The sequence below is a fragment of the Carassius gibelio genome, chromosome B9 (assembly GCF_023724105.1).
Source record: "Carassius gibelio isolate Cgi1373 ecotype wild population from Czech Republic chromosome B9, carGib1.2-hapl.c, whole genome shotgun sequence".
In the NCBI taxonomy this organism is placed as follows: Eukaryota; Metazoa; Chordata; class Actinopteri; order Cypriniformes; family Cyprinidae; genus Carassius; species Carassius gibelio.
This window is the reverse complement of record NC_068404.1, coordinates 8,496,685-8,511,572: the sequence shown is the minus strand read 5'-3', so window position 1 is coordinate 8,511,572 and position 14,888 is coordinate 8,496,685. Positions and strand designations below refer to the sequence as shown.

Below are 14,888 nucleotides of genomic sequence, written 5' to 3'. Positions count from 1 at the left end.
AATAATAATAATAATAATAATTATTATTATTATTCGCTTTAAATGACTTAAACACTTTTGTGCTTTCCCCCATCAAATATGACTCTAAATTTTTGCCATGATACCTGTAAGTTATTACCTTCATAAACACATTAGTTGGCAAAACATGGCAAAACATTTTGTTTGCTCCCATTACAATTAATTTTTGCAGTTTTTACAACCTTATTTTTACTAGCCATCTAATTTTACCTACAGTATAGCTGATAAATAAACATGCACACCTAATGAATGATAAAAAATGTCACCTTTGAGTGAACCGTTCCTTTAACTCTGCCTTTAGCCTTGTAGAACCACAGACAGAGCATTTAACCAGACTTTTTCAGTGTACTTGGCATGCAACATGCAACATACAACAACATATTGTTGTGCTCATATTGCGGCCACCAAAATGATTCATAATGCCTCCCATGTCTTGACCTACATTTAAAATCCTTGCTTCTTGCCAATAGCCAGATGTGTTCAATTCAGGCACTCCAATTTATTTCTCAATTGTATCCTACTTTGCGAGACAACCATCAGCTCCTAATCTTCCTTCACAATTTCTCTTACTGGAACTGCAAGCCCTTACCATTGCCAGGCAGAATGGAGACTATATTCTCAGTGCGAATTTAATCCATATGATCTTCACTCTTGGCTGAGTTTGGATCATGCTTGTTTGATTCCATGACTAAGAAATGGTGTCTCTGAGAAATATAGCTTCATATGAGCTCTGAGCCTGTGCCATACAGTCCTGTGATTATACTGTATGTGCTGCCATGCTACTGTGCCACTGTCCCACAGTCCCACATATCTGTGGCTCACTGATAGCAAGCTGAGGGGGAGATGAAAGCTCATGGCTAATTCTCTTTGTTAATGGAATTGCATTCATGCTTCCCCTCCATGTGTGTTGGGGTGTTTTCTTGGAATATTACACTGACTTCAGCTTATGGTTGAGTCTTGTGGATTCTGTTCAAGGCTTTAAATGTTTTCCACAGCCGTGTTGAGAGGAGCTGTGGAAATCCCTATTTCTCTTAGTGTGTCTGACATTGCTAAGCATTTGAAGGGCAAATGTTAACGACAGTGCATTTAAATCTGTAGGCTTTGGAAGTGCAGCAGTTATAGCACTTACTTGAGGAGCAGCGAGTCTTAAAGGTGTGTATTTATGTGTAGGTTAGAAGATGAAGGTGAAAAAATGGTTTTCTCAATCCTCCTGATGCTTCACGTTGAGAATTGATGACATGAAATAGAGATGTAGTCCCCTGTGTGGTACCAAATAAATGAACATTATGGATTTTGTCAGATGTTAGGTAAGAGGCCAGGAGCGTGAAGACCTTATCTGGTTCCTCTGAGGTTTGTGTTGTAGCTTTTCTTTCTACAGTGGCGTTCCTGGGGAGAGACAAAGGAGAGAAGCTATGGAACTGATTTTAGGGTAATTGGATTCTTTTACAACCAAAGGCTTATTTAACTGCAGTGCCGGAGCTTATTTTAAAATGTCTTTAATCTTCACAGTCTTATCAGAGTAGAGACTGAGTCAGCACAGAGGGAGAGAGAGCCTTTCTGCTGCTTTCCACAGTGAGGGCAGCATTAGAAAGAAGAAAGGAACAAAATTGGAGGGTTGAATAATTCTGCTTCGGCATCCGGTTCTGTTGCAGATCTTAGGGAGAGATGCTGAAATGGGAGTGAAATGAGTTTTCCCCCCTTGCTCTTCTGGCAAAGTCAACAGAAACTAAAGCGATATATCAATGTTTAATATATAAATGCATGTTTTCATTGATAAATAATGTGGTCTTTTGTAAAAAAAAGATGCAGAAGTCTTATTTTTTTAAATAAATGATGTTTGTTTTATATGAATATATAAAAATAAGACTTCTACATTTTTTATAATATATATATACACAGTAGCGTGCCGTGGGGTTTTACTTTAGGCCTTCATTAAGCAACTGTGAACTACATACCCTTACATATCTATCTGACGCATCTCTGTAACGGCTAAGTCTGCCATATGCATATAATTTGCATATTATGCTGCACACAGGCTCTCACCAAAAATGACAGCTGAACAACACTTTCAACAGTAGACTAGATGGGGTTAAATTTCCCTACATGGGTCAGTAAAAGTAGTCCACAAATACATGATTCACTACGATCATTCACGTCACTCTAAAATGACGATGCGCTCACAGCAGCAGAACTGTACAGATGCTGGACATCCACACACCACACCATAGTATAATCAAACAACTAGGGCCGGGACTTTAACGCGTTAATTGAGATTAATTAATTACACAAAAAATAACGAGTTAACTAAGATTAATTACAGAAAAAAAATTCCCGCATTTTTAATAACTTATTTTTGCACCGCGGAACGGTTCTCACTTGATGAGTTTCGGCGGACCGATTATACTGAAGCACCAACTAGCGTTCGCATATCACCACAGCACATCGAGTCTCAAGTATCACCTCAACGCAAAACATATAGCAGCTAGCGTGGACTTTACACTTTGTTGAACTATGTATTATTTTGTTGGTGCAACAGTTTATGTTGAACTCTTTATTGTTTTGGCCAAGGTTATTGAGAGTTGGACTTAGTATGTTATGGCCTCTGAAGCAACAGAGAGATGTTTTCTAATAGTCAGTGTTTCCAATGTTCTGAATGTAATTGACATTATTGTATTTTACTTAAAAAAAACACTTTACAGAAGGTTCCAGCACCTATAAGCTTCCTGAATTTCTGAAATGTACTATTGCTACACTTCATGGCAAAAATTGCACTGGTCTGCTAGACTTGGTTGAACAAAAATAAACAATATTTTGTTGCTTAAGCTTATGTATTCAGTCATTATTCAATGGTATACTATAAATCCAAGTGAAAAAAAATTACTTCTCACTGTTCTCAGGGCAAATATTTATATGCGATTAAAATGCGATTAATTTCGATTAATTAATTACAAAGCCTGTCATACAAGGGCATGATATTCCTGTGCTTGATTGGCCAGCCAACTTGCGTGACCTGAACCCCATTTGGGATATTTTCAAGAGAAAGATGAAAAGCAGTCGATCCAACAATACAGATGAGCTGAAGGCTCAATAGTGCCTCAGCAGTGCCACAGGCTGATCGCTTCCATGCCACACGTCACTGATGCCAGAGTTTGTGCAAAAGGAGCCCCGACCAAGTATTGAGTGCATAAATGAACATACTTTAACAAACTTGCAATTTTCTGTTTTGCAAATCTTTTTTTACATTTTTTTTTTTATTGATCTTAGGAAATATAATATCTTGAGATACTGGATATTTGACTTCAATGAGCTTTAAACTCTAATCATCCTGAAAAAAAAAAAAAAAAAACTTTTGAAATGTTTTACATGTAATGGATCTAGAATATATGAAAGTTTCACTTTTCGAAACAAGGTACAAAAAAGCACTTTTTAATAAACTGTGTGTGTGTGTGTGTGTGTGTGTATATATATATATATATATATATATATATATATATATATATATATATATATAACCATTAAAACAGTTATATTTCTTTCAGAATCCTCCTTCACATTGGCATGTTCTTGTTTGCCTTAAGTCAGTTGTGGTTTGGGATCAACAGTTTGTCTTTCACTCACATTCTCTGTTTTTATCTTTAGTCCTGAGGCTGTTTTAACTTATAAACTGCCCTTCTGAAGTTCATGCGTTCCATATGCCTTTTGTTTAGCTTCTTACTCCTCCCCCTACAAAGCCTATATACCCCTCAGTGTAATACACAGTAAAGCAGACTATATGCAAATCTTCTCCCTGAATGATGGCATATGTGTTCTTCAGTGTCCGTTTGTAACAGGTGTGATGCTGTAAGCAGATAGTTATCTCTCCCGGAGCAGATTGAAAGCATCAGTCATGCTCTCTTTCTCTCTTCAGCCGGTGTCTGATTATCATCACAGCTCAGAAAACAGAGTAGGCTACAGATCCTCTCAACGCACAAAAAATAAATAAATAAATAAATGAATAAATAAAACGCATTTTCTTTATAATTACTCTTGTCTCGATTTTCAAGAAAACTCCTATACATCCGTTAAGCAAGATAAATTTACTTCAACAGTATTTGTACTAAAAACACCTAGCCTTGGCTTAACTTGACTTAACCAGATCAGCTAGCCAGTATTGACTAGTTTCAGAGCTGTTTTCCCTCAAGGTCTTTTGACATCTGACTGTGGAAATATAATATATATTGGACTTAAAAAGTTAATAGAAAAAGTTTCAGCTGTCTGGCTTTTTGTGCTTTTGGGTCTCTGAAAAAAAGATTAAAGTCATTATCTTTGAAGTTTAAGTAATGTTAATGCATTTTCTTCACGACTTGACCTAGAGATCAAGCAGAGCTCAGCAGTGGTGTTCCATTTTTATGGTTTAGGAGTCAAATTAGGTTACTGAAACGCTACTTTCACTCACCGCTATAAAAGGTCCCCATAGTCTATTACATCGAATTGCCTTTTTAAATGCTATGTGCCTGACCTCTTATGTCCTCAGGGACAAGGACTGGGAGAGTAGAGGAGCAGTTTGGACAGGTTTTGAATATGTATTTTGTCTAATAGAATTATCATTTACATTGTTAGCATCACATTCCATGTTCCATCTTTCAAGGCAGTTTTTCAACCATGTTTCAGGAGGCACACCAAACAGCACACATTTTGAATGACTCATTTATCTGACCAATCACAGAGTCTCTACTAAGGTAACAAACTGATTAGTTTGACCAGGTGTGTTTGATTAGGAGGATTTAAAAAACAAAATTGGAAATACTATTGGTGTGTCTCCAGGAACAAGGTTGGAAAACACTCAAAGTTCTATTTAATGGATTTCTATTTAATTTTGACCTTTATATGTGTTGTTTTTATTAGTAGAATGGATTAACTTTGTGTCATCATAAGTTCTGTTGAATGAATTTAACAGAATAGAATATAGGCCTATATTACTGTCTTCATCAGATGATGGTTTGTGAATTGTTGACAGCAATTATATATTCTAATATATTTTTAAAGATTCTTTTGAATCAGTAAATGCAATAGAAAATAATATATTTTTTTTGTCATCATCATAAGTTGTTGCATGAATAGAACTGATGATTTTTGTACGGACTCTGTTGAATAAATAAAACAGAAGGGTATTTCTTCATTTGAAGCAGTTTTTTTATGTATATAAAACACACTATATAGTTTTAATGATGCTACAGTTTACAAGTTTACCATAGATCGTTACAATTCTTAAACTGTAATACTATCTTACAGTATTACCGTCTCTACTATTTTGATCAAATAAATGAAACCTTATGAGCAAAAGAGACTTCATTCAAAAACATTGAAAAATCTTATCGACCCGAACATATCGAATAGTAATGGAAAGAACAGAATTAATGCTTCTGTCAACATAATATATGTAGTTCAAAGAATAGAATAGATCCGACTATTTCCATCATGACGGGTTCAGTTGACTGAATAGAACTGATCCTTCTGTCTACATCAGAAGCAGTTTCATTTATGGAATAGAATAGAATATGATGGATTGCATTATGTCCCTGGGAAAGGCTCCATATTATCATTGGGGTTTCTTGCTTTGTTTAACAGGCATGTGAGGAGGACATTTCGACACATAGAGTATGTATTTTTGTAAATAGAAGAGTGTAGATAGAAAGATCTCCCACTTTAATTTGTCTACAAAGTCAGAGTTTCAAACTTTTATTTCCCTGGCTAAAGGGCTCCTAGTGACCTGAATCATCCGAGTAATTACAGATTTGCAGAACGCCGTGTCTAAGAGGAAGAGAGAGAAGCCTTTCTTCCTCAAACACAGCCTTGAGGGAGAGATTGCTGTGATAGAAGCGGCCGCATCAGCAAGGTCAAATAAACTCCCCGTAATTCATCCAAACTTTTTAATTCTTATTTGAGCGCTCGTGTACTCGGCCTCTCTTCAAACGTAAGCTCATCTTCTCTGTGGATATTTCTTATTCATCTTTCTCCGGGTGAGATGGGTGGTGAGTGGCTTCATAATGCATGATGTGTGCGGCTGGTGCCGGATGGAAGGAATGTGTGAGAGAATGACTGAGCAGCTCTGTGATTGCAGCAAATGAACCTTGAGGAGAAGGGCCGCCAGTTCGACTCAAACGTTTCAAACCTTAAATTATTTATCAGCATTAAAATTTCCTTTTAAATGTAAATGGTGATCCTTCCACTTGTGTTTGTGAGTGGAATGGAGATGTGTCCAGGGCATCTTAAATAAATGAAATAAAAGTCATGGTCTAATAGTAAGGGGAGAGATTTCATAAGTGATGCAAGTTGTAATCTCAGTGCCTGACCGATATGGCTTTTTGGATGATTGATGTCAATAACAGGGTAATTAAAGATAGTAAATAATGCATGCTATAAAGAAATTTGTATTTTTTTAATGTAATATTTTTTGTTTTCTAAAATTAGAAGTAAACAAATAAAAAGCTAGAAACTGAAATTAAAGATTTTTCAATTTTTAGTGATTTTTTTTTTTTTTAAGTACACACTCTGTAACCAACAATGCACTGTTAGTGATGATAGAAAGACAAACAGTTATTTTTCATATACCATTTACCACTTGTTTTTAATAATAATTTATTAGGAAGAGTTGGTAAACAAAGACACTATTGAAGACCGATAATAAGAGCTGTCAAAATAAAAGTACAGCTTCAGCCAGTGAAACAGAAAAACTTCTCGGCCCATGCTGATATTAAAAACGTAGTGAATATCGGCTGATATATCAATTGGTCACTAATAGGCTTGTCAAGATAGACATTGCTGATGGTAAAACCGGTGCTAAGCCACAACACAGGTTACGCCACTTGCCAACTGCGGCACCGAGCCCCTACTGTCGTTTAGATTTTTTTATAGTATAGTAATAATTTAGTTCAGTAAAAGAACAGCACGACAATTATAAATTGAACACGCCAGCTCAATTCAGCATGCCAAACAACAGTCGCATCACATATCAGATTTCATTTGTCCAGTGAGAAGAGTGAGGCGAGACAGACAAGACGATAGCAGAAATGTAAAAGTGGATTTTGGAAAGCCTATTGACTTTTGCTGTTTATCTAAGGTGATTCTGGACATTTTTTTTTACTTTATTTAAACTTTGTGTCATTTATTTACTTTATTTGACATGAAGGTGTAGGCCATGTCGTGCCTCCAAGCTTTTTTACTCATTTTGCTAATAAACGTTCTACGTTTCTTATTTATTTTGTTATATATTACGCATTTACTTTTACTGTTTAAACTTTATGTAAGTTATTTGTTATTTTATATTAGGCATAGACTACCGAATAGCATGGTGTGTTTTTATTTGTTTTGTTTATAAAAGTTCAGTGTTTTATATATAGGCTAAAGTGAGTTTGACATTGTATTTTGTTGTTGCATTCAAGCAATTGACACCGAACTGCCACTAATTCGAATATAGAATATGCACCGTACTTTTAAGCTGTTGAAAAACGAATGAAAGTGAGCAAAAGAGGGAAAATTCTAACAAACTAAAAACAAACAATTGCTTAATGCCGAATTTGAAAGTGAAAGTAAAAGCCCCACCCCCACGGTGATTCCAATATTACCGTGTTGTCATATGCCGATTAATCTCACCGTCACAACCCTAGTCACTATATGTTTATTTAAATAATTAGATTAGCTTTATTTCTCAACCTTATCACTTAAAAACCATTACTGTCATGGTGCAAGATGGTTAAAAAAAAGTGAGACATCAATAAAAGCTATTCCTTAAGACCAGTTCTCCAGAAACTTTGATCATTGCTGGTAATTATGGATACACAAGTTTGAACTTCAGAGCACATTTACCCTTTCCTTAATAACTAACTACCCTCTCTACTATATAGAATTCATGAAGATGCATTAGAGTTGTTGTGGAAGAAGAGCCGGTTGAGACACTTTTACTGAGGAATCACTGATGCTTCAGTTTGTTTAGTGGTTGCTGCATCATTGCGTTTGCTGGATATATTGTTCTGTCTTAATAAGGGGTAAAGTTTAATAGTCCCACAATGTTTGTTATTCCATATTTCCATAATTTACCCAATTATTTAAGTTGGAAGTTCATGCCAGTGATTGTTTAATAATTGCCTCACAATATCCTACAGTATATGTCTCTCAGTGGGTGCTGTTTTCTCCTTTATTTGCAGATCCTAGAGCATTCAGCAGTTCTTTACAGTGTGAGTACAGGGATGGCATTGGCTTTGTTCCGAGCTACTGCAGGAGAAATGCTGAGTCATGATAATTCAGTCTCGAGTGCCCTATGTAGAGTGAGTCTCGGCTCTCTCAAGGTCAAATGGACGCACCACTCAGATGTGTGTGCCAGATAAGATTTGAATGGACCGAGCTTTGAAAAATACACAGAGCTATCTGTCTGGCATCGGCCTTCTTCTTGTTCTGGTTAAGTAGAGGAGATAAAGACTGCATGCTAATTCACCTATTGCCGGTACTATAATAGCATACAAGACTAGAATTAGTGTATCCCAATAATATGATGAAAACATTATGCCAAAGGTGTCAAATTGACAACTTTAAAAAGAACAATGAGATCAAATTCCATTTTAAGGCTAGCAAGTTCACATTGGATTTTTTTTTTGGCAAGATTATGTATCAGTAACATTTAAAGTTACAGTAAAATCTGACGCTAAAATCATAAATGAAGCTTAAATCAGCTTAAATGTGATTATGTTTGTGAAATAATGCACATCCTTCCCTTCTTTCTCTCTGTGTAGGTTGTTTTCAGCTATGTAACGTGTTCAGGCAGAACATGGAGATAGACCAGTGTCTGCTGGAGTCTCTGCCGTTGGGCCAGCGTCAGAGGCTGGTCAGACGCATGCGTTGCGAGCAGCTGCGGGTCTACTATGAGCGCGAGCGGACGCAACCGAAGCAGAGCTTCCCCAAGCCCCGCTCCACAAACCGCAAAAAACAAAGAATCAGCTTCACGCTTTCAGACGTCATCCAGGACGCCATCATCCGACACGATGACAAAGAAGGTAGGAAACTTATGTTTGTTTATCAGTAATGTTATCTTGGTTTCATGTAAACTATACTGTAAAAAAAAAAAAGTCTGAAGTCTGTTTTAAGAAAATGAAATGAATGAGTGAAAATCATTTCTACAACAATTTTTTTTTCAATGTATAAGCAAGTTAATCATATACTGATCAAAGACCAATAAGTTGTCAATAAAAAATGCTATTTAAGGGGTAATTTCCATAGGGGATGTTCTTAAGTTGAAGAGCACAAAGAAATTGAACACAAGGCTTGTTTACAGACATATTAATTCCAAAACAAAGGAACCTTTATTCAGGGTTTCTGCAGGTTTTTAAAGGGTCTGTGACAAATCAAGACCTTAAAAAGTCAAATCAATGCAGAAACTCTTTCTTAAAGAGTAATTAATTAAATGTTGCATGCGTTACAAAAAATGTATATCTTACTCTGTAGTTTTTTTCCAGTCTTGTTTCCCATTACAAATATCTAAACATCCTTAAACCAAGAAGTCTGAAAAATTTAACCAAATTAAGTTTTTATGCTTATAGACAACAACAACAACAACAACAACAACAAAACACATATACATCAGTCAGAAAAATAAACTTGTTTTCCTTTGTGTATTTTTGTATAAATTTATTTTTTCTGACCCTGCTGGTAGTTATTTGTGCTTGTTTTAGTGATAAACGTAATTTTTATTGTTTAATTTCTTTATGTCCCCTTACATTTAGTCAGCCTTAAAGAAGTTGTAAAAAGTCAGTTTACCCTCAATAAACCTGCAGAATCCCTGTTTATTTCTGTAGCGCTTTATACAGAACAGATCAAAGCAGCTTCACAGAGATAAACAGGAAAGTAGCAGAATACGTTATGGAAACTCAACTATGGAGTTCAGATTCTGCTGAAAAGCAGCTCTAAAAGACAATAGTGTCATTTATTTAGCTACATCCAGTTCAGTTTTGGTAACTTACTAATGTACACCGTCACTACACTCTATTTTGAACTGCATTGTACATGAAGAATGCCCCCCCACTGCCCTCAATCAAGTTTTTGGCTCTTCATAGTAAAAAGTGTAAGCACTTCCTATCTAAATAGTGGCGCTATTTAAAGAAGAGCATTCAAAAGGAATGGGCTGTCTGTTTGTGTGTGAGTGTGTTTGTGTTGCAGAGAGAGAGAGAGAGAGATTGATAGGAGTGGCTTAGTCAGAGGGGCAAGCCGGTGAAAAAGGCCAAATTAATTTCCAGAAAGGCGAGCCGTCACAGGAGTTGCCATTAGCTGCTGAGTATTAGATCATTCCTCAAGCTGATTATGGGCCAGTCAAAAAGCTAATATTCAGAGTGTGCCGCGCCATTCCTGCGGGACAGGCAAAAATAATCTAATCAAGAGCGTGTGTGAGACAGGGTGACAATCACAGAGCGGCCACCTTCTGCATCATGAGCAATGGCGGAGGCTAAATGAATTCAACCCAAGTCAGCTATTCCTGTCTGTGACTTTGCGGTTGGGAGTGGCAGAGCTGTTCTCATTCTGCTTATGCAAGATAAAGGTGAGAGGCCTCTCGTTTTTTAATGTAGTGCCATCCATCTGAAGGCGACATAAAACTTTATCACCCAGGGAGCTTAAAGTTCTGCATTTTTATAGTCAAACCGACTCATTTCCCAGATGATACAGATTAGGGGTGAACAGTCAGGATCACTGGAACAAAACATTATTTATTAAAAATACCTGCTGTTTGATCTATTATATAATTAGTTTCACACAAGGAATGAGTCTTCTCTCTTTTTAATTGGACGTGATGGCTGTATTCTTTGATTCTGGAGTCTCTCTGTTCCACAGTTTGTTCAATTTTATGGCTCGATTGGTCTTTGATTACACATTTAAAACTGCGTGGTTAATTTGGATATTACTCTGTAATTCATCAGGTAATTAATGGTGTCATATGAACAACCAGTCGACAGTAATGCTGATTTTAAGTTTCATGAATCTTGAGTACTTACAGTAATATTTGCTTCATTTTAAAACGGACATCGTAGAAAGTAATAACTTCTGATTGATTTGCTGAGTTTGTTCACTGAAGGATTCGTCATGCTCCAACCTGTAACTTCTAAATTCCCAAGTCTATTTGAACTTGTGCAATAAACAAGCTCAGAAAAGGGTGGTCACATTTCCCATTGTTTACCCGTTTATTTTTAAAGGGTGAAATCCAGCCATTTGAATCAAATTGGTGACTTGGATTCACTGTGTTGACCAAAAATGTGACTTCTGTGTGAGTTGTACTTCATACCTAACTACACTATTGGCTCTAGGCAATGGATTTATTTAACATGAGTTAATTTGTTTGGGATTTGTAACACTGCTAGTGCTGTGTAGTTGTTTTTGCAGCTCACGTGGATAATAAAAGAAGAATCTTGTTGTCACACTTAAACCTACTCATACCACCAAACCTGTCTTTAACCATACCCACATCTCACCTCAATAGCAGCAAAAGTGCTTTGCAATACAATATGAAAGCAATAAGTACTCGGTACTTTGTTGATGCAAGTACATAGTAGTTAAGGCCACTTTATATAAACGAGGACAACAATAAAAATAAAATACAAATAAATACAGACAATAAAAACAATACTCAGCTTATAATGGTTGGCAAAGTTCTGCCTAGTATGGCTCTCACCCCTATTATAGATATAGTGATAAACTGAAGTTTGACATTAGATATGGAAAATATTTAAATATGGAAGTTAAATGAATGATTTTTGGACAGAGGTGTCTAATCAGAATCTTCCAGGCTGGTGAGTTGGGACATGTTGGAGGTAAACTCTATAGGATTTTGGCCCTCCAGGAATAGGTTTGGACACCCCAGTTTTACAGGGAATAATTATAAGTGGTTAGCAAAGGGTGGTCAGTTTTGATTGGTGCTCATGAAGTCTGGTGCCGGTATGTGGTGATGTTTTACTACCTCCTGTAAGTCATCCATCTGTTCCTTTGTCTTCCTCTGTGCAGCTTTCCATTTTCATATCTTTCCCGCTCTCAGTCCCTGCCAACCATTTTCCCAGCTGTCTTGGTAAATCGGTGTCTGATATCCCAGCAGCCTTTGCAGGTCACTGTGTGCGTCTGTTTTATTGGCTTTAAGCCGGGTTCAGCTGGTCCGCGGCACCAGCTGGTGTTCCTGTGGCAACGCCTGTCGGAAACATGGCACCTTTGGCTAAGGATGAATGGCAACTTTAGCCCACCTACTAAACACTAATTACCAAACTGGCAATGGCTTTGGCTTTTGTTCTGATCGCTCATCTAAACGTGATCAGCGTCCTGCACAAATGCCTTTTGACCAGTCAGTGACTCAGAATATTGATTTCTCGTGGCTCCGTGCCTGTGTTTTGGCTTAAGGCGTCAGTATTGCTTGGCTACAGATTACAGTGAAAGCTGATGTCCGACACAGTGTCTGGTTCATTCAGTGAAATGAGAGAATGCATGTGCACAGACAAATTCACTTATTAAATAAGGGAAAAGATAATGTGACAATTTTTCAAGAACATTATAGAAATTTCATTAACCGTAAAATCCTGAAGGATTTGTTTTTAGCCAGACTTTTTACTATCAACATGAAGTCTTTTGTCCACATTGCAGTTTGTTCTGGCTAAGAATCACCCACAGGTCTATTTATTTATTTTTATGTCAATGTGAAAAAAGAATCCAAATAATATTACAGCTGTCTCAGAATGGTGCAAAAGTATATAGTACTGATTACTTTACAGACATACATTAAAAAGCAGAATAGAAAGTGCTTCGGTGCATTTCTGGTTCCATCATATCAAAGTCAATGAGTTGTTTGAATGGATAAAGTGGGACTAAAAAAGTTTTCAGAGACTTAAACATCATCATGCTGAAAAATGAAAATGTACTATTCCACTTTTATAGCCTTGTGTTTAGAATTGCACTTTTGTCAACCATTCAAAAAAAAAAAATATATATATAATAATCTTTTACTTTTGGAAAGTTCTGGGCTGGTTTTGTGTACAATATGTGTGCTTTTAACCGAGTTCTGTGTCTGTCACCAGTTTTAGAGATTAGGAATTTAGCTGATGCTTGTACTTAAGAAACTAGCAGTGCACTTTTTATTAGGTCATTGCTGTCTTAGAGGAAGGTTAAATGCTTTCCTCAGTGACACAGTCATGATGGTCCATTGATTTGCCCCTTCTGGGACTTCAACTACAATGTCCTAGATGTTTAACCACTAAGATACATCACCAACAGTGTCACAGTGTCACAGTTTCACTCTGCACATGTAACACTTGCAGATGCTATCCATTTTTGGTTGTATATTTCACAGTGACAGGCCTATATGTCTAATAACATTGATTCTTCTTCTCTATATGCGTTTCAGAATGCTAAGTTTAAATGTTAGCCTCAGGCTGAAGATATCCCAGAGGAACCCTGGGAACTGTCTGCAATGTTCTTCATCTCCCCCATCTTTAATCAATTGAAAAATCGGCCAAAATGTGTTAATAACACATAATCAGGAGTTTAGGGTTGTTCTGGAGGTCAGAGTGGAAAGGGGCACATTTGGAATTTGCGTTACACCCCTGTGATCGAAATAAAGAATGGAGATTTAGATGGGATTTATTTGGTTTTCTTTTTCACTTCTAGGGAAAATGTTTTCATCGAATGATGTCATTGATTTGTCTTGCGTGTATTGTCTGTATTATCATTGCATTGTTTACAAATGAAGGTTGATAGATTGTGTCCATACATTTTACTCGGTCAGATCTGAGCCCCGAAGACAAATCAGATCAAGCATACATGAAAAAGCATTGAGACATAGCATCATTGAGCTACCTCCTCAGTTCATGAGAGGGATAGGGAACACACATCCATGATACCGAGGCACAATTAGATTACGCACTTTCCCTTTCAGTCGCTATCCCCTTATACTGTTCACACGGCTTTTTAGAGGTGAACTGAAGCATCACATTTTTGTGACATCAGCTCACGGTTAAACATTAATGAATCTCTAATAAAAATGCAGATCCACAGCCTTTTCTCTTTTATCATATGGGTCTGTGTGTTTATTCCTGTTTAAAAAGTGTTGCTTTTTCCTTAAGTCACAGACTTGCATGCAATACTCGCTCAGACTTTTATTAAAATGTTTTATATACTTTGGTTAGAAGTCTGTTCAGATCTTTTATGTTAGACACCTAAAATATGTAGTTTGTTGCGGAGAGGAGTGCTGTTGCTTTTCAGAGTGATTGTATTTACTTTGAGGGAGGCACTTGAGTTATGTCTTCAAACCCGAATGTCAAAGAGACTTGATGATGGTGTTGGAAACTCAGAAGGGAAGACCAGGAGACGCTGGAATATCTTTCACACAAAAGTTACTCTTTATTGAGGACTCGCTGTGCGTCGCTGTAGTCATCAAAGTCTCACCAACGCAGTGATACTTTGGGTTGCTTGACTTGATCATCTCAGAATGTCATTATCTTAACCTCAAAATGTAAAAACACAATGCACATACTATAACATTGGAACCTAGATTTAAAATTTTATACATTTGTAATCCCACAGTGGGCTCTTGGATCAGTATCTAAACTATGTAATAAAGGGCATCAATAAACATTTGGCTTCCAGTAGGTGCTGGCTACAATATCAGTTTGAATTCTAAATATAATCTTCATGCACCTGTGGATTTGTGTTTCTTATTAGAGGTCCTCCAAGCTCATTGTCTTAACGCGATCAGGCCAGTATGAGAGCGGGAGCAGGAGCATATGGTGCTCTCAGAATACAGAAAGATGAAATCAATTCCAGTTGGATTGGTTTTAGTGCTGTTTCTGAATGCTGATGGAAGCTGTGCTTGCCGCAGG

At 36.9% G+C, this 14,888-nt stretch overlaps 1 protein-coding gene across 4 annotated transcripts in view; it reads left to right on the top strand.

Annotated features, from left to right (window-relative positions):
- Nucleotides 1-14,888, top strand: part of myo16 (myosin XVI) — a 207,101-nt gene that overhangs the window by 38,991 nt on the left and 153,222 nt on the right. For all 4 annotated transcript variants that reach the window (XM_052565932.1, XM_052565933.1, XM_052565931.1 and 1 more), the window contains exon 2: nt 8,784-9,044. In XM_052565932.1, the coding sequence (XP_052421892.1) occupies nt 8,819-9,044 (226 nt within the window). In that variant the 5' untranslated portion in view covers nt 8,784-8,818. The remainder of the gene's footprint in view (nt 1-8,783; nt 9,045-14,888) is intronic.